Source organism: Athene cunicularia (assembly GCF_003259725.1).
Source record: "Athene cunicularia isolate RWA chromosome 8 unlocalized genomic scaffold, athCun1 chr8_part1, whole genome shotgun sequence".
Classification (NCBI taxonomy): domain Eukaryota; kingdom Metazoa; phylum Chordata; class Aves; order Strigiformes; family Strigidae; genus Athene; species Athene cunicularia.
This window is the reverse complement of record NW_020799109.1, coordinates 2,556,554-2,577,060: the sequence shown is the minus strand read 5'-3', so window position 1 is coordinate 2,577,060 and position 20,507 is coordinate 2,556,554. Positions and strand designations below refer to the sequence as shown.

Genomic DNA, 20,507 nt, shown 5'->3' with positions numbered 1-20,507 from the left:
AAAATATAATAAGGGTGCTTATCCCAGCATAGCACTTTTCACCTTCAAAGTGCTTTACGAGCATTATCTCATTAATGTACATAACAGCCTCCCCATGATGTAAGAGGGATTATTATCCTCACTTTATAGCTGGAGAGATTGAGCCAAAAGGTTTAAGGCTGTTTTTAAAAGGACTTAGTTGCACAAATCCCATGTGAGCTTTGATTGGTCTTTGGGTGTCTACTTCCCTTTGGCTCTTCTAAAAAATCACAACTGAAGTGATTCACCCAAGACAACTCCGAGCCAGGAGTAAAAGTCAGACTTTCCAATGGCCAGTGCCACTAGACTGGTTAATTCTCAGAAGAACAGTAATTACTTTGTACATAAAGAACCATCGTGTTTCTAAGAAATTATTCTTTAGGTCAGAGGGAGTCAACTCGGGGCCTCTGGGGAGCTCCTTGATGGCAGGGAGACTGTCAGATGAAATATGGTAAGGCCGTGGCCATGCGACACGATGTCTTCATCATGTGTGCAAACAGCGGGTCCATCCTGTTTCATCAGCCCTTTTTGCCTCCTGCTGAAAGCACAAAAGGAGGATTTGCCCCCGTTTTTCTTGGCCTCTGGTCCCAGGAGGAGGAGGTGTTAATGCTGATGGCACCAGAGAGTGGCTGGCAGGGGGTGACCTGGACAGAAACCTGGCTACAAGCAGGAACTGTTTTATGTGTTCCTTGTATAGTTGTTAAAGGGAGAGGATGGTGACAGTAGGTGTGGAGGTTTCATGGGTTTTGGTAGGTGAGAGGTGGACACAAGTATTAAAAATAAAATCGGGCTTCTCTTCGGCTCCTCCAAACCAGGCAAGAGCAGCAATGAATGGCTTTTGTGCATGCCAGGGAAGGAATGCTCATAATTTTGTATGCCTCGGTAGGAGTCCAAGGGTTTTTGGAAGCACTGTCAGACATTCAGCTCATTTTCAATTAGAGAACTGCTTTATCTGTGAGAAACAACTTCTGATGAAGCTTCCAATTGCTCAAAACCTGCCCTGTTTAAAGCTCATCTCGGGTGATCTGCTTGGTCCAACTTAGGATTTGGATGCAAAATTTGTGAATTTGAGGACTAAGCTAAGCTGGATTTAGCACATCGTATCGTAGAACCATAGACTCGCAGCATGGTGTGAGCAGAAGGGACCTCAAAGCCCACCCAGTGCCACCCCCTGCCCCGGGCAGGGCCACCTTCCCCCAGCCCAGGGTGCCCAAAGTCCCGTCCAACCTGGCCTTGAGCCCTGCCAGGGAGGGGGCAGCCACAGCTTCTCTGGGCAGCCTGGGCCAGGGCCTCACCCCCCTCACAGGGGAGAATTTCTGCCTTAGATTCATCTAAATCTCCCCTCTGTCAGTTTAAAACTTCACTCTAAACTTTTCAGTTTAAAACATGCGTTTTGTTTCAGTGTTTCTATGGTAGTTTGTGGAGGAAGGTGGCAAACAGTTAGAGGAGTCAAAAGCTCCTGTCACTGAGAGGCTGTTTCTGTTTGTACCTATAGAGAAGTTGCACCATACCCCTTGCATTACAGCCATACTTTTTCCCTGACTTACTGGTGCTACTGGTAGTTTAAAATCCTTCCCCAGGCTTTGGAAACCTACCCTCCATCCTTACTCCTTTGTTTGCCTCTCCTGTATACCGTAGGACCTTTAGAATATTATATTTACTGTGGTGTTTGTCAGCAAGACCATCACAGGACTGAGGCCATTCTGTTTTTTGACCGTGTTATACTGTAGATATCTGAACGACTCCTTGAAACATTATCAGGAATTATATAAAATGACTGTGGTATGGAAATGTTACATTGGATAATTAAATGCGGTTATCCAGTTCCATGCTATTAGTGTGATTTTATTAAACCCAGATTGTGGAGAGAACCCAAGAATACGTGTGCTGATTTAGGTTATGCTTCCCAGTTGAGGTTATTAAGATAGCAAGTAAGTCAGAAACATTTCTGGTCTTGCAGTGAAGCAGGCAGAAAGGATTCTGGAGAGCTGGAAGGTCAGTCTGACACCCCTGGCATAAGACATGGGATCCTGTTGTCTGCCTTCACCGAGGGCTGGGATTTCTGCCCTTTTTACCCCATCCATAGATTTCCTAACGAATTAGATCCGTGGGAGCGTAGGTACCGGTGGTATTTTACACAGTTTCATACCTGCACGTTAAAAGGTCAGTTGATCAGCGGGGGGAAAAAAAAAAAATGCGTGGGCAGTTCCTTTGTGCTAAATATTTATCCTAATGGTTCCTCGGGACCAAATGAGAACAGGGGTGCGTTGTACAAAGTGCTACGCAAATACAAGGTAAGAGCTTACAGCCTAAACAGATGAAATACAAAGGAAAGAAATATTGATATACTCATAACGAAGGGAGTAGCTAGTGAAGATGTGATTACAATAATTAGGGGAGTGGATTAGTTAGGCAAGTTAGTTGGCTAAGCTCTTTTTATACATGCTGGAGATTTATTTTTTTTTTCATCCTTTTAGGCAGTTTGATTGCTGGAGTTAACAGTAGCTGTACCTGAGAACGGTGGAGCAGAAGCAGCCCAGCACAAATTTACTTACTGATGGGCTTTTCTTGACCTCCTGGGTTGGCTCCGAGAGCGCAGGAACAGAGTACAGCCTCTGGATTTCTCATTCCTTGGCCGCCCTGCTGAGACAGCCAGCAGATGATAATGGGTTTTGGCCACTAATGACCACCGTTAGATTTGAACCTGTGACACAGAGATGAAAGCCCGTGTATTCCATTCCCCGTACCCAATCCATCTCGCTCTCTGCCTTTAAAGGATTTAATTAAATGTAGAATACGGTTAACTAGAAATAGTCCTCTTCCTGAATGATGCAGAATGAAATAGCACTTGACAGGAGAAGGTAATGCTCACAAAATGGATTAGAGGAGATTAATTTTGCTAAATTTTGATTTAACATTCCCTATTTTAACAAAAGAATTCTTGATCTTCTGCTTGCACCTATCATGAGACCTATTTCAGATTTAAGATAAACTTTAGTGCTCTTAGCAAGAGAAATAGTGAGAAAAAGGTTTCCATCTCCTAGATACGATCCCTATTTCTCATCTGTGCAGTTAGTGCTTATCAAATCATTGACATGGTGTCTAGACTGCCTTGCAAATCAATTAAAAATGACGCTGAGATCTTCACCTCTGAGCAATTCGTTTCATATATTCCTATATTTTGGGGGTCCTGACATGAACAGGGGCAGCTCTACATAGGCAGAGGCATCAAAATGAGCAGCTGGATTTCTGATACATGCTTTTCGTGTTTATTGGTTAGCAAAAAGGAAAAAAATAAAAGAAAGAAGAGCAGTGTTACCTCCTTTTTCTGTGTCGAATGAAGCCAAAGAGGATGATGTTGAGGAAGTAGAGAGAATCTGTGGGCGTATGAATGAAGTTTTCAGGAAATACAGCATTACTATAGTGCAATGGAAGTTCCAAAATGTGTTCCTTTTATGGCCATGCAAAACTATATGAGGCTTATTGCCTGCCCTAAAGCATAATTAGTGAGTCTTATTGTTTTCTGCTACATACCTAATAACTACTTGCTTTGTTTCCCTTTCAAAGACAAGAATGAGCTTTCTTCAAAAAGCCATTTCCCACTGGAATTCTTTATTCACCCTTTTTTTTTTTTTTTCTCTTTACTTAACAGATTACTTCTTGACGCTTGATGAACCTATGAATAACATAACTACCACCCTGGGCCAGACCGCAGAGCTGCACTGTAAGGTCTCTGGCAATCCTCCTCCGACCGTCCGATGGTTGAAAAACGACGCGCCGGTTGTCCAGGAACCACGGAGGATCTCCTTCCGTGCCACGAGCTATGGGTCTCGGCTGCGAATAAGGAACCTGGACACTACCGATACCGGCTACTTCCAGTGCGTCGCGACTAACGGCAGAAAGACTGTTTCTACAACTGGGGTGCTTTTTGTAAAATTTGGTAAGTTTTCTCATTTTAAGGTGGTCAAACCGTTACTTAGAAAAACAACTGTGGAGAAAGGTGTGTTTTTGTCACTGAAAACGAACGCACTTGATGTGGTGGTGTTGGCCAGTCTGTTTCAGACTATTTCTGGGAGTGTTTTAGGAGTGGCAGCTTATCCCCTCTGCCTGTTTGCCCCTTGCCCAGCTGAGCTGCCAGTGTTACCAGCTGTAACGGTGGCTTTTACTCCATTAAACCCTACTGGAAGCAGGACTGAAACGCAGGCATCACCGAACAGCAGCACTCATTAACATGCTACCTGAGTGCATTCAGACCAGATGAGGAAAAACTATTTTATTTTCAAGTGCCTGAGTGACCTTCTTTGTCTTCAGTCAGTGAGAAATTTCAGCTTCCAGTCTAGATTGGAGGCATGTTAGTGATACACATATATACCTGTCAAGTAGAATAAGCACTTTTTCTCCGAAGTTTATATTGAGATAATCGCCTCCAAAGCTGATTGACTGAGAAGATTCCAAACAACAAACAGGTTTTGTGTGTCTTCTCCTCCACCTCCATGTTCAGAAGGAAATAATTCACCGAGATGAAGATATTTGCACAGAGTCCAGGTTAATCCTTTTAGGAACTGGACAAATAACACGCAATGAGAGATGTATGGGATGAGTTTCACAGTCTTTTTTCGTAAATCTCCTACTTTTTTCTAAATTCTAATAAGAAATTAATATTTAGATATTCTCTTAAGGCAGTTGTCTTTTAGTGTGTATCTGAAATTTTTATCTGAGCAGCGATACTTTTATAGATGCTCCTGTAGAAACCAGTCTTTTTCTTTGTTCTGCCTGGAGAAGTATTCAATCTCAGAATTCAATTTCTAGAGAAAATACTCTTTAGTATGAGCTTCCCTGAAACCTTCTGCAGCTGACTTCAGGCTGCGCCGTGCCAGCGAACATGCACTCCAGCCTGCTCAGCCCTTCCAGTAGTTGCCAAAATACAAACGCCGAGGGCAGCAACAACAAAACGCGCTCAGTCAGAGCCCGCTGAGGTCAGGGCGAATTTGATCAATGCGTCTGAATCAGGCCTAGGCTGAATTCCCTGACAAATAATGAAGATTGATAGGGGGAAACGATGCTGTTTTCTCCCCGTTACAGTTACAACATGCTTTTGTACAAGCCTCCTGTGGTTTGCTGTGACCTCTTCTGTGAGGGCCCGAGACATGGCTGAGGTGCAGGATGAGTGCCTCACCTGTTCATGGTCCTTGTCTACAGCATTCTGCAGGCGTCGCCACAGGATACGGTCTTGTCTTTGGTACTGAGAAACTGCCACTTGTCTGTTAAACTGCATAAACCACATCCAGCATGACAGACTGTTACTTTTATCTTTGAAAAGGTTTTCAAAAGCTTCCTGCTTGCTACCTCACCATAACTCATCGCACTGTTTTTCTTGTGTCATTTTTTCCAGGTCCCCCACCAACAGCGAGTCCAGGATCATCGTAAGTTGTTTCATGTCTGTTATGTCGATTCATTAATCTTGCATTTCAGCAGTCAGAAGTTCATTTTTCATTTTGTGTGACAGGAGCTCTTTTACATTCCACTTTAAGTCAGATAGTATGGTAATTTATTATAGCTGAATTATCTGTTTTATATATTCTCATCTTATCATGTCAACTCCTATTTCTTACCCTAGACTTCTTAATTTCCAATATTATTACTTTTAGATTCTCTGGTGCCTTCAGTATTTAAACTGATTTCGGTGTACTTAAAGGTACGAGTAGAAACTGATCTTCATACATGTCATGGCCCAGTACGGAAAATATTTATCGCTCAAAGTAGATTTTACTACCTAAGGGCTTCTTACTGCTTTTAGGGGGTTTGATGGTTGTAAACTGTATCTGTATCTATCTGTATCTATATTAGTAAACTGTCTTAAAAATGAGTTTTTAAAGATTAAGTACATGGGTGGGAATAGTGGCTATTTTTACAAGTCCCTGTATCCTGGAGCACAGGTTTAATTCATGCTGCTGGGTCCATGCTGCTGGATCTGAGCAGTTGCCATGTTGTGTTTTGGCAGTGGAGGTTCTGTCTTGGGTAGCTTTTGAGAACGTGCATTTATCTTGCCTTCCAGTTTCAAGACACATGATCAAACTTGCTCATCTTTTGTAGTCCCTTATTGTTTTCAAGTGTGATCTTCAACTATTCTGAAGTTTTAAATTAATTTTGTGATAGTGTGTCCAGCTTATTCACATCTTACATGCATGGAACAATACTGAAAACCCACCTCTCCTGTTGGGGGAAGCTGCACCATTAGAAGAGAAACACGGTACCAACTAAAACATACAATGAATTATTAATACAATTACAAGGGATGCAAAAGCTCGGGGATGTGAATGTTCCTGACTGTCCTTACAGCAGATGGTTCACAAAGTATTGCAGAGGATAGAAATTAGAGGAAGCATCTGACCACAAAAGGACATGCTAGGATGCCCTCTAATGGAATATCATAAAATGTGTTTTTGTCTTCCCTTTTGAAGGTACCTGGCGTGAAGTTACAGCGTTTGTTTTGGAAGGGGAGCTCTTTGCTCAGACTGAGGCTCCGTTCTGTGGTTGCGGTGGTCTGGGGAGGAAAGCTCCGTGGTGCTGAGGGAAAGTTGGGGCTGCTCTGCTCTAACACTTTGGAGACTTAATTAATGAGTTGAGAAGATGGGTATTTTGCATCTGCTTCCACCTAGTTTGGGGTTTCTGAAATTTGTACAGTTAAGCAACACATCCTTGGTGGTCAGAAACCCATGGGACAGGTGTGTGGGCACAGAAAGCAGAGAGCTGTGCTGGAATAGGCTCTCTAGGCTACTCAGGATTGCCTCACTTTTTAAAAACAAAATAGATTTGGGAACCTTTTTCCCATTTTTCTTTCTGGCAGGATTTTGGGGTTTTTTTGCCCCCCTGCAAAAAAAAAAAAACCAAACCACAACTTAACTAGCTAAAAGCCTCACCCAGTTATGGAGAAGTAATGGCAAATGGTGTCTCTAATTCAGTGAGTGTTAGGCTGAGCTTCAAGATGATGTCTACACAGCATCATCCAGACCATGAGGAAAAAACAAACCAGTGTCCTTGAGTGCTAGTTTGGAGACTAGGAATATTATGCTCTGCCTAAGCTAAGCACCCTTCTTCAAGCTTAACATGACCCTGTCTTATTATGCATGCAAAGCCCATATATCCGGGGAAAACAATCACTGTTTTCTGTATGCACCATATCAAGCATTAAATTGGCTTTGAAGTGACTTAATCCAAGATTTTAATTTTGTTTGCAACATTTGCTGCCCTGGTATATGTGCATACAAACACAAAGAGTGTGAAAAGATGAGAAAAAAAAGTGAAGTGTCCTCCTTAATAGTCCTCTTTAATAGTTGACTTTATGATTGTGCCTTATAATTTTAATGAATAAAGATATTTAATCACTCTTCATTACCCTGGGAGGTTGTGGGCCCTGTCTAGTAAGACGTCACGTTGTACTAAATATTGGAGAGAAACAGATCCAAAGAAAGGTGCAGAGAGATCCCCATTTTACTGAATAAAGAACGTTTACATTCCTGTAGAAGCTAAGCAGATTTCATTTATGAAACGAGAAAATCGGGAAATAGCTTACGACAAAGAAATTGTAAACTTGGAACTCATACTAAATGAGAGTGGAAAAAAAAGGTCAGTGTACGTTGTCTTGAACCTAGTTCATGTCTGCTGCCTGTGACATGACTGCAAGAGCCTTACGGATAGCAGCAAGAGGGTTCGAAGTGTGTGAAGCGAAATTGCACGGAGGAATTGCGTGTTGTGGAATGCAGGAGGGAAATTGCCATGAAATCTGTTCCTTGCTGTTTGCTATTCCTTCCATATAAACAGTATCTTGAGTATTGTGTAGCCTACTTATGCGTAGCCTTCTTCCCGTACAAGTTGGCAAACAAATTTGTAGCTCTGAAATGAATGAAAATTTGGTGGAAGTGCCTGTGGTAAGAGCGAGCCCACATTACACAGGTCAGTGACACCAAAATGTGTTTGAAGGACTGCAGGCTAAAGGCAGCAGTACTCTTCAGCACAGGGGAACAGAGCCTTTTGTACAGCTCTGCTAAATCTTGTCTGAAAACCACATTTATTTAAGTTGTTCTAGAGATTAAAACATATTTTTTTCTGGAATTTTGATTGCAAATTTCTTCAAATATGAAGAGAAGTTGGAGCCTGCTCCCTGTGAGACCCTTTGAAGTGCGTCAGCCCTTGGACTATTATGTTGTTTCATAGTCTTGATGCCGTTTTAGGACTCCTCGTTGCTATTAGATGAACAATAAGTATAGACACGAGAAATGCCTGCCTTTATCTGTGAAAACCAACCCTATCTGTGCCAGCCTCAATTTTCAAGTTCCTGGTTGATAGATGTACTACATGGTCCACCTCCCTCCCCATCGTTTAAGACTCTTGGGAGTCCTATGGGAAAACACTGTCTTCAGAAACAGTCCTGGAAGTGGGTAATGAAATAGTTTCCTGCCATTTTTTCCAAAAGTTAAGGTATTGCTCCTGGTTCTTTGTCTAAACTGGCTGTGGGTCCGTGGGGTCAAGCTGTTTTTGGTTCCCCAGAAGACATTTACGGGAACCTACGTCTCTGTTCCCTTGTGGTGCAGGCTGACTGCTGGTGTTGCTCTGAGCAAATGGACACTCACTGTGCATCATCATAGGGACATTTCATATTCTTTTACAGTGGTTAAATGAAGGCTAAATATGGAAGGCACTTTGAAGGATGTTGCGGAAATGAAAACTCATACTTGGATAGTGTTTGTGCTTTATCAGCATGAGTTTCTTCTCATACGATAAGGCAGTTAACAAAATTGATGGCAAGTAGCAGCCTTGTTCAGTGGGCGTGCTTTTCCCATGTTGTCTTTATCAATCTACCATGAGTGGAAGGATCTGTTCATTTAAGGACTTAATGTGAGGATCATGTTTTTTAAAAAAACCCATATGCTCAGCACTTTTTCTTCGTATAAATTTATAGGTGCAGAGTTTTGCACTGATATGATGGCAGAAAAATAGGGCCAACTGTAGCTTAAAAAGAAAGGTTAAACGGATGACTTCTGTCAAAGAAGACAGGCAGTGCTAGATAATGTAATAATTCATGTGTGCGTTATATCCTTATTCTTTCTGCTTTCCTTAAGCACTGTTACAGTTGACTAGAGCCAAAAGTCTGACTTGCAAATCAGTCTGAAGCAAATGAAAGAAAATCTGCAGAAACGTCCCACTGCAGTCCATAAGGAAATCAAGAAACCAAGGTATTGCTGCAGCATAAAGCACTGCCCGACCTGAACGTCCTTCCTTTAACTCTCCTGAGTTTGGCAAAGGAGAGCTTTAAAGCCCTTATCTGTGAGGCCGTGGAGTTACATTCCATTAACATGCTCTGCTGTTCTGCATCTCTGACATAGGTTGAAGAAGCTTCTTTTGTTTAAAAAAAAACCAAAAACAAACCAACCCACGCTCCTGCTTTATAAATAAGTCATTATTTTATCTTGTGTTTTGCCAGAAGGTGCTACAGATACAGCACCAGCTACAAGCAGCTCCATGAGCTGTGGGGAGAGTGTGAATGCCTCTGTCCCACAGCCCGGATGCGTGCCCTGGCACTGGGCGGCCACACCGGCTCCGGCTCTCGGACTCCTGGAATAGTTTCCCTAAAGTGGATGGTGTCAAGGGCACCTCCACAACAGGCAGGACTCTGGGGGGGCCTCTTCTGGCAGATCAGTCAGGTCCTGCTGACTCTTGGTGTAAAAGGCCACCACCAGCTCATTTAGCCCCTTCTTTTTTCCATGGAATTTATGAATGCAAACTCTGATTGAATTGATTAAATAAGTCGAGGAAGGTCAAAGGGAACATTTTTCTAGTTAACTGTGCATTGCATTTTTCCGTGTGTGTATCTATTTTACACACATACAGACGCACTGCTGTAGCTATCCCTTCTAAAACTTGCCCGAAAGACCATAACTTTAACATTACTTTTGAAGTTCCCATGCTTCACATCACTTTGAAACTCACTTTTTATCTGTCATCCATGGCAAGTTTTTGTCCTTTAAGAACATAGAAATGTGTATCCTAACCTCAGGATTCTCCTGTTGCTACAGAGATTGAAATCAGAAAGGGCTGAGGTCAGAGCAAAGCAGATTCCTGGAGATGAGGGAATTTAATATAACAATGGAGATACTTTGTCTTGGAAAATGGTTGTGTGCCCAATCTTTTTCTATTATTATTGTGCTTTTTTACTTCATTCTGTATTGTTTCCACTACCTGGAGCAATGGCCCTGTGCTTGCTCTGAACTTGACCCACTCCGGGAGAAATCCTAGGTGCAAGTCACTGAAATCAGAGGAGGTTACTTGCACTCTGTTCAAGAACTGCCACAAGAGCTCTAGAGTGAGAAAGAAAACAAACCCACCTTTTTTACATGGTCTAGTCTACAAACGAGCTTGACAAACCCAGCTGGAGTCCAGTGGGAAGAGTTCAGGAAAATTCTCTGTGTATTCTGCGTTGGAGCTGTACGAAAACAATTTACTGTGTCGTGAGCGTGTTTCAAAAAGGCTTAACCTGCAGGTGAAATAGGTCCCTCAACACCACAGACTTTTAACTTCATGGCAGTGGAAACATCAGAAGAACAGTGTGGCACCTTTTGGAACTATTCCGTAAGTTCAGAAGACACAGTGGTTTAGGTTTTAAAGGAGAAAAATGAGTAGCCCATCGATATTTCTGCTCTTGGATGTGCAGTGGTTACAACGGCGTGAATGTAAATCAGACTGGATGTGTATACCCTGGATTGGCACCTCCGGAGTAGAGTATATACAGTCCTTGCATCACTATTGCTCTTGAGCAGTTCTTTTATTCTTAAGGGAGCCTTTTCTATATATATAACCTAAATATGGTGTTGTTTTGTTCTTTATTTAACCACTGGGAATGAGGAGAGGAGGAAAAGAAGAGAGGAGAGGGCTGTAATTTTAAGGGGCATTCGATTCATAAAATCAGATGGGGTTTGTGATTCCCAGAAATAGCTTGCAAAGCTTGTTGAAACCACAAACCTCACGGGATTCTCTCATCCTCTCTTTCAGCGATTAAGGGGTTTTTTTTGTTTGTTTGTTTGTTTTTAGTTAAACACATCTGGGTTTTTTAGTAAAACAGATCTTTTATACAGTGGCTCTGTGTGGCTGGATGTCAGCATGGTTCCTTCAATGAGAAAACGCATAACCACTGGCCAGCATCCAGGTGAGACTTGGCCGACTGTGTATTTGATGGTGGATTTCAGAGTAACAGAGAGATTTTCCTCTTTTGGCCGTAGAGGCTAAATTTTTGTAGAAGAAAAAAATGCTGATAAAGAGACAAGAGTAGATTCGCCAGAGAACCACTCCAGCAGCATCCTGAGACCGACCTCCCTTCCCACAGCACCCGGCACCCCAAGGCTCCTGCACCCAAGCTGGGCACCAGCTTGACCCCCAGGATCTTGGTGAAGGAGGGGTGATCGATTTTCAGTCCTGTAACGTGTTTTGTGGCCCTCACTGAAACTACCTCCCTGTTGCTTAGTGCCAGTGGAAGTTTTGAATGAGCGCTGGAGGCAAGTCTCACGAGTTTTGGTGCAGGATCTTTTATAGCCCTGCTGCATGTTGGTGCAGCAGCTTGTCCGTACGGCCTATAGGGTCTGAGATGCAAACTTGAAGTGGGATATTCCATGTAGAGGCCAATATAAATATATTTGTGCAAAAAAAATCACGCGGTACGAAGATGAAGTCTGAGCGGCTGATGCTGACAGAAACCATGTTACGTTCTGTTGCATTACTTCATTCAAATGAAAATAATACTCCCTTAGTTTTGCCAGGGTCTGAGAGTCAGATTATCTGCTGTGAGCGTGCCAGGCGTGGAACTGAAATGTTTCCAGAGAGAGCTGGACTTGTCCTCTTCACTGGGTCTTTGATCTGGTGCACACTTATCTGTTATTCCACTGTCTCACCTTTTCCCTCGTCCTGATTATTCTGCTGTGATTTTCTTTGCAACATTCCTGTAGCATCACAGATGGTAAAGTGACTGCTGAGGCACCAGGGTGTATGGTTTAGGAGGGGGAGTGCTTTTGGACTTTCCTGAGCAAGCAAAAATAAGTTAAAACCTCTGGGTAAAGGTAGTACAGAATTTAGGAAGCCGTGTTTTTGTCTTGTATTAAAGCAATTGATTCTAGACAGTATTCTAGTGTGGTTTATCTACCTCAAGATACTTACATAGCTAAATATACACGTTATCTGCGAATCCCAGGATCCTTTGCCTCTTTACCTCCTCTTATCTCCCAGACCGCATGCAGGAAGCTGAGCTGGAGTCAGATGAAAGGTGTGTTTCAGCTGCCTTAACTGCAGCTGTTTGTGCTACTTCAGTCACACTGGTCACCTTGTCTTGGGTTTGACACCCTGGGATGATCTGCCCAAGCTATTGCATGCGTAGCCTGTAACAAAACAGAGAACTGAGCTCTGTCTCTGGAGGTGCAGACCAAAACCTGTGCCATTGGATTGTTGTTCTTGTGTGCTGTGGCCGTCCACTGGTTTTCACATGAGCAATGCTGCAAAAATCTGAGTTCTTTGCCACAGAGCTCTTACCCCAGCTCTTACTCATGAAGTAGGTTAAACTGTATTTTGTTACGCTGTGGTAAGTCGACAGAAAAGCAACTGGGCTGTAGTTTGGAGAAGGATTGACCTTAGAAAGTGCTTTTCACTTTTGAAAGGGTATCTGATAAATATTTTTACAAATTTGAGCTGAAGTATTCCACTCTTATCTCTGTAGCGCAAACAGAAAGCCCTTCTGTCTTCGTGTGGCACGAAGGAAAGGTATGACACGATGTGGTGATGTATTATCTGAAAACAAATTAATTACACTGATGTCAATATTTTTTTAAGTGGGGAAGGAAGAATGAGTAAAGTACATTCTAACTTGAACATCGGGAGCCAGAGTTCCCTAATGCGTTTTTATAATACAAGGGAAAAGACAATGTGCTATTAAGAACTGGATTTGTTTTCATTCTGCATGGGATCACCTGTAGCAACTACATATGCAAATAAATGTTTGGTATAGAAATGGCCTCTGTGGAATGCTACAGCCTGAATGTGAAGAGTATTTGTACTTTTATTTCTATGAGGTTTAATATGACCCAGTTGCATAGTCAGTAACTCCTGACATCGCACACAGGGTTTGTAGCAAAACCCCAGGAAACTGGGGGAGTCGAAACGACCCCAGCATTTTGTTCCCCTCGTCCTGAAGCCCTCTTGTCGCTTATGAGCAGCACCGTTGCCTGCTCACCATGTTTTTTTTCAAGCACAAGCCTACGCAGGCAGCTTAACGCAGCTTAACGCAGCACCCAGCTTCAGCGGCTGCCCCGTGGTTCCTAAGGACGGGAAGGGAACACAAGCACTGCTATTTCATTTCTTGGCAACATCAGTTCTCAGCTCTGGGTGGTGGCCTTCCTCAAGAAGTGCTAACACAGTTCTTGCGCTGATTCCCACTGCGCATCCAAACAGAGGAACAAAAAAGGACGTAGGGTGCATTTTATAGTGGGAAAGAGTTTCTCGACGTGCCCGCAGAGGTCAGAAGGAAGCAGGCAGCGTGGGTTGCGTGGGCATTACAGCCCACGGAGGAAGCGAAGGTGAAAAGATGAAATTGCTTTTACTTGCTTAGGAACCGCTCAGTTTTCAGCATTTTTGGAAATACTGGATCAGGTCTTGTGCCTTTTTATATTTAGCTGCTTTTTAGCATGTTAATTTAGCCTTGCTTCATTAGTCCTGTTGCACTGAGCTTGTTTGATAAATGCTGAGGATAACACAGAAAGGTGAATTTATGCTGTTGTTGTAAAAGGCTCAGATAACTTATTGTCATTTTTTAACACTAGGAACATTTCAAATCCCATGCAGGAACCTAGAGGGGCTTATACATAAAGTGTGGATAGAGGGTAGATTTTCCTTGCTCTAATTGGTGATCTCTATTGTCAGTGTTTATACAAACACTTAGAGAAATCCTGTAATTATATCATTTAACCCTGAGTAACAGATTGGGTGTGTATTTTCCTGATTTATTTAAAAAGGACAAAAATAAGGATCACTTTGAAGTTGCTTTAGTTTCGCAAAAGAAAGGAGAAAAATAATCGGGACAGGCTGAAAAGTTGCATTAGCTACCCTGTTCATCTCCTGCAGCCTTCAGGGTATTGTGCTTATGGAGATATTCTTTAACTGTTGGGGGGGAAAAAAAAAAAGCAAACAACATTACGCCCACTTGGCAACCTGTGTCTGACTAAATCTGATAATAAACTGAGTCTTGTGAGTTAAACCAAATAGTCAGAACTGCCAAGTATTGTTCCTGTTAATGCTATGCATCCTTAATGTCACACAGGGGCCTTCTTCCCACTGAACTCCCTGGCAGAAGTTGGCTGGGAGTTCAGTCCACCCCAGGACAGAGGACTTGTGCTACTAAGCTCTGCTTTAAGGCTGCAGTTAAGACTGATTGGGAAAAAAAAAAAAAAGTATTAGATTTGATTCAAAATATTAGTCCTTCAATATTTGGTTTATTCCATGTTGAAATGGAGCTGAGACCATTAGGCATTTTTCTCAGAAAATAAATGTTGCATAGCCCCTAGCCCAGCTTACGCTCACTGGAGAGGAGGAAGATGCTGGCTCTGCTTTAGAGCAGAGGTATAACCTGGTTTTCCCATATTTCATGTGGTCATTCCAGATAACAGCTATTTTGAAGCCAACCCAAAAATTCCTTCTGGATCTACAAGATTGCAGCAGCAATTTTGTCCAAACCACTGTGTTTTTGTGAAACATTCCAGTTTTTCAGAAGATGATGTTTTCTCTCTTAACACAATCTTCATCCAAAAAAAAAAAAATCTTGTTTAGCTCTAATCATAAGAGCAATTTAAATGACTTACAAGGATTTCTTTGAGCCCGAAGGCTGTGAGGCAAGATCTGACAATGTTACAATTAATTTCACCCTTCCTGGACTGGGTCAGGTTACAGTAATGGCTAAACAGAGCCTGTCTTTGTGCTGCTTTATTTTGGAAAGGACTTGCCCTGAATGTATGTCTTGTCCTCAAAGAGGGCAAATAAAAAATTGTTTTAGAGTGTCTCTGATTCACGTGGAATTAGACCTGATTTGTGTAACGTGCAGACAACACGGTATCTTAATGCATCTGGCAGAGATTATTGGTCTGTTGTTTTATTTGCATATATTTACAACATGGTACCTTCTTCGGTGGCTCTTTATCTGAGAGCTGCTAAAACAGAGATGGGTACTGTTGTTTGGAGGTGTATTTTACAGTGTAGTCCAAGTGCCAGAGCCTCCTCCCTCCCAGTCCTGGCCTTTTGTATCTTGCTGTTGTATTTTGAGGGTTTGCTGGTCTATCTTAAACAGTTTAAAAAAAAAAACAAAAACAAAACAACACAACAAAAAGCAAAGACTGGAAACCAGCCTCCTGTATTTCCCTCCCCACCAGCCAGTGGTGGGATGAGACGGACACCATAAGACTTTGGTGTTGCAGGAGAATACATTATTTGAGTTTCTCTTGTCTGGCTGTTGCCTCCTTAGCACTATTGCCCAATGTGTACAGGTGTTACTGCTGGGGAGATGGGTGTAAAAGCCTTTAGATGTAGGAGGAAAGAAGAGAAGTAATTGTACAACTTGTGTCATGTACTTATTGGTATAAAACAGTTTCGAGCTGTCACGGAATGAGTTAAATGTAACTACAAAAGCTGACAAATGCAACCATGAATCAGTCATCTTTATTATTACGATTTTCTGAAAGAGAAAAATGAACTCCTGTCGCACTTCTAAAGCATGTTTAAAAGTCTTGTATGGTCTTGCTTTACTTAAAAACCTGCAACTTCTGCTGATCGAATGCCCTTATAGCACTTTCCTGGGTTTCTGCCAGTTTTCACAGCCATGGGAGTTGGTCAGGTGTAAGGGATGAAATAAAAAAATTGTCAAACATTTCAGAAACCAGTTAATGTCTGAGGTCATCTCCAACGTACAGTGAGATTCCCCTATGCCGTAAGGCCTTTAATTCTAAGGGAAATCCTGTTTAAAGGCCTATAATATTTCTGTGGTTGTAATAAAATATCTTGCATAACCAGGTACTAAAATCTCAGTGGGCAAATCTCAATCTCTCTCTCATTTTGTTCTTCTTTTACTTTAGCGCCCAGCTGTTGTTGATACTCCTTAAACAAACCCTCTGCTGTTGTTTTCAGTTTGTGTTGATGGGGAACCAAGAGAAGGAGGAGCAATGAGGGATCTGTCAGAGGTTCATCGGATTGTGACAGCATGCAGCGGCTCAAATCTGGGCAAAACTTCAAGCAGGTTTTTGTTTTAGCTGTTAGCTGCCAGCTTTGCTACCAGCAGGCTGAAAAATGAATTAAGATGAAACATTTTAAACATTAGGATAGTCAAAGCTCCGCTTGCTTGTGGTAGGAATTATTTGAGAGAACAAAATATAGTAATAATAATAATTACAGTATTGCGAACAAAGCGTGGGTACTGGGAGGGCGAGAGGCAGCGTCTGTGGCTTCTGTACGATGGATTTGTTTCCTCTCCTAGACTCTTTCAGCCACATGAAAAGTCTCCTGTGTCTATATGTAACCCCCCTCTTCCTGCCCCTCCTTCCCATGGGCACTTTATGCTTCTCCTCTCCCTTCAGGTGCTTTTTCCCTAATGAGACATCCCAAGATTGGGTTTGGGAGCCGTGTGCTGGGCTGCTGCTTCTCCCTTCAAATCGCTGCTCCAGCCAGGAGCTGGGCAGCTGCAAATTTTCCTTCCTTAATCACCCCCCTGCCCTGTATCTTTAGATCTTTGGATTTCATAAATGGGTCTGAGATTATGGGGTGGTTTTCCTTCCTCCTTGAATCGTGTCCTGACTCCCTTGAGCTGGCCTGGCATGCCTGCTGGGAGCAAGCTCCTCCGCTCCCAGGGGAGAATCCCAGAATCATCTGGGTTGGAAAGGACCTTCAAGCTCCTCCAGCCCAACCCTGACCCTCCCCCTGACCGTTCCCAACTCCCCCAGATCCCTCAGCGCTGGCTCAGCCCGACTCTTCAACCCCCCCAGGGATCCCGGGGACTCCCCCCTGCCCTGGGCAGCCCATTCCAACGCCCAACAGCCCCTTCTGCACAGAAATCCTTCCTCAGAGCCAGCCTGACCCTGCCCTGGGCAGCTTGAGGCCATTCCCTCGGGGCCTGGCGCTGGGGCCTTGGCTCCAGAGACTCATCCCCCCTCTCTGCCCCCTCCTGGCAGGGAGTTGCCGAGGGCCAGGAGGTCTCCCCTCAGCCTCCTCTTCTCCAGACTGAACCCCCCCAGTTCCCCCAGCCGCTCCCCAGCAGACCTGTGCCCCAGACCCTGCCCCAGCTCCGCTGCCCTTCTCTGGCCACGCTCGAGTCATTCAATGGCCTTTCTGGGGTGAGGGGCCCAAAACTGAACCCCCTCAGTGAGGGGCGGCCTCAGCAGGGCTCAGATCCCTTCTCCGTCCCTGCTGGCCATCCTGCTGGATGAGTAGAGGCATGCTTCGGGCATCCCCACACCCAAACAAGTCTCTCTCTGGTGATGACCACCTGAAAATCAACAATTTAAAAGGGCCACCCAACGCCATTGGCAGCCCCACTGTAATCCGCCAGTGTCAGGAGTGTTGTGAACCAGAGCCCCGTGATGAAGGGGCTGTGAAAGCCCACGTGAAGCTGGAGGGAACAATCCTCACCCTCAACTAACAGTGTGGCTCCTTGTTGCAAGGACGTGTCAATCACGCCGAGCTCAACTTAAGAGTTTACCCTGGGCTTCTGCAGCCTTTGGGAGAACCAGTGGTTTCAGTCTTGGGGCAAGTGTTTATTCAGTCTAGTAAAAATGGGAATAAATCTGTATTGACCCAAGGTGCTTTCACTACTGCAACATGGTGTAAAACCTTCAGAATGAGTTTTCCTGTAAAGATAACATCATGGCGCAGCCCGCCTGTATGTAGTTACCTACTCAGTCACAGTTCATGTTACTTCATCCCAAAATCATTAAGTGTGAGGAAGAAGATTATAAGGTGTTACATTATTTATCCTGATAATTAAAAACACGCATGACACTCTAGCTTTGGCCGTTCAAAGCAATAACCCTGGGCGACTTCAAATACTGTAAAAGGAGTTAATCATCGATTTCAGAATGTGTCAAGTTTATTGATCTTGTTAACAGGAAAATATGTGTGTGGTTACCTCGGCGGGGAAGGAAGGCAGTTATCATCTGACCTGTTATTAGCTGGATGCTATTATTGATGCCTGAGCCAACAAAGATCTGTGTTAAGTAAAATTATTTGCAAATGTTACCCTGCCATAGTTTTCCAGGCAAATTTCTTGTGTCAGTAAATTTACTTTAAATAAATAAATTTTCTCACAGTCCTGATTTTGCTCGAGATGAATGGGCACATTCTTTTGCCACAGTTCTGCCTGGCAGTTAGCACCAAGAACACCTAGCAAGGCGATTCCCTTTCAAGGTTCACAGCTAGTTTGGAGATTTGGAAGTTTTAGAGGCGAGGAGAGATGGTTGCAGTCCTCCGTCTAACCATCCTGGGGACTACACATGCTGTAGTGCTTCTCTGGGGTATGTTATGTTCCAAATCTGGTGGATTTGAATCAACTAAGGCGCATCCTTGGGGGGGGGAAGTGTCATGTTGATTTTTATCTGTCTTTAACTTCGGAATGTGCTTGTGCTGTGCTAAGTCAAATGCCTTTATAAGATTCTAAATATACAAACATTGTTATCATTACAACCCAACTCTTGACTTTGCCAAAGCGCATTTGAGAGGTCTCTTTTCCCTCGCTCCTGGGAATTGCCACCAGCTCTGTTACCTCCTCAAATCCTGTGTTGTTTGGGCTTCATTTCAGCCATTCCGCTGTTTTGTCTCAGATGGTGTAAGGCTGGCGGAGGTGGAGTCACTTGGGTCTTTCCGTGCTGTGTGTGAGTCAGGGCAGTGTAAGGGCTGCCAGGCGGTGGGTTACATCAACAGCCACGAAGAGATCACAATGACGTTGTCTTTCACAATTCTTGGATGCAAGCTGTCCCAACCTGCCTGTGTTTAAAAGATCTAGGTGCAATCTAATGCCTCCTTTAGTTACTTTTGGAATAGAAACTCTTTTGTTGTATTTACCTGGTAAATAAATAAATGCATTTACTCTGCATTATTGTTGATAGTTCCACCATTTCTGTCTTGCAGGAAACAAATACAAATTGTAGTCGAATCTCTTAATCTTGGACTTAAAAGCATAGTAAAAGCCTCTTCTGTATTGTTTGCAGCTTTGCTTTCAGAAATCTCCTTGTCAGACTTCTGCTTCTCGTGGTAAATTTTTAGCATTTATTTAAAATTTGGTGGTGTCAGTTCTCCCTCCTCAACAAATGAACCGGGCACAAGTAGCAGATGAGGGTTTGACCTTCTGTGAACGTACCGTCTTTTGCAGAGTTGAAAGAAACAAAAGATAATGAGAGAAAATATTATTCTAGCAATGATAAATGTGAAGGAACGATCTGGAGAATGTTTGCTTTGCGTTGGAAGCTGTGTTTGGGGCTATAGTTGGCATCAGGAGCTGCGACTGTGGCAGATCTGATCTTGAGCTGTGTGGGGATAAACCCAGAGAAACTCTGTGGGTTTCTGTGGAGCTGCTCCGTGTTTTTCCTTAGCGTGAATAATACAGGAATATTACTCCATCCTTGGCATGTATGGTGTTTTTTGTGAGAAAAATAGGCAGTTGTGGTCTTGGCAAAATAAAGTTCCGTGGCTTAGATAAAAGGAGCAATGGTATATCAATACCAGTGTTTTCTTTGATTTTTGATTCGCACACACTGTGTAAATGGCTTTGCTACACGGATGGATTTTAAAATTGTGTTTGGCTTAATCCTCATTTATTTTTTTTATGCAGTTATAAAATACATGTTTTATGTTACAAAACCACGATAAGAGTTAGTATTGATACAAACCAGCATTTCACCCACTCAGAGAGAAAAAACAGCTTTTAGATTTGATAAAGTACAACTGCGAAAGTATGCCAGGACAGACTTTATTAAAACAAGGTTCTAGAAACAGTTCTATTATCTTAAATAATATTTTTCCAGTGAGGGAATGCCTCAATATAATACATAACATGCATATAACCTTATCAATACCAATTAATTTCAGAATTACAGCAGAAATTTTGGTGTCACGCAGCTAAGCCCATCGTGCCGGGTGGAGGCAGGTAGGAAGTCTCACAGACGTGACTGGGCTTTCTTCCTGAGAAACGGTAGAGCTGGGTGTTATGAGTACCCTGAACACAGTTTGCATCCAACTACCCAAGTAATGGCGTGTAAAATGTCTTAGAAATCTGTGATCCCTTCAGAGAGGCAAGTTAGCATAATTACTTCTAATGCAAAATTTGATTGAATTACTATTCTCAATTGCTGACACACTGGAATAATGAAATAAAACATAATAAAGCAATTAGGGTAGTTTTATTTGTTGATAAATATATGGGGGGGGGG

The 20,507-nt window shown here is 43.0% G+C and overlaps 1 protein-coding gene across 1 annotated transcript in view; it reads left to right on the top strand.

Annotated features, from left to right (window-relative positions):
- The window catches only part of ROR1 (receptor tyrosine kinase like orphan receptor 1), a 56,643-nt gene that overhangs the window by 9,193 nt on the left and 26,943 nt on the right, over nucleotides 1-20,507 (top strand). The window contains exons 2-3 of the mRNA XM_026854367.1: nucleotides 3,671-3,958; nucleotides 5,411-5,441. Coding sequence (XP_026710168.1) covers nucleotides 3,671-3,958; nucleotides 5,411-5,441 — 319 coding nt within the window. The remainder of the gene's footprint in view (nucleotides 1-3,670; nucleotides 3,959-5,410; nucleotides 5,442-20,507) is intronic.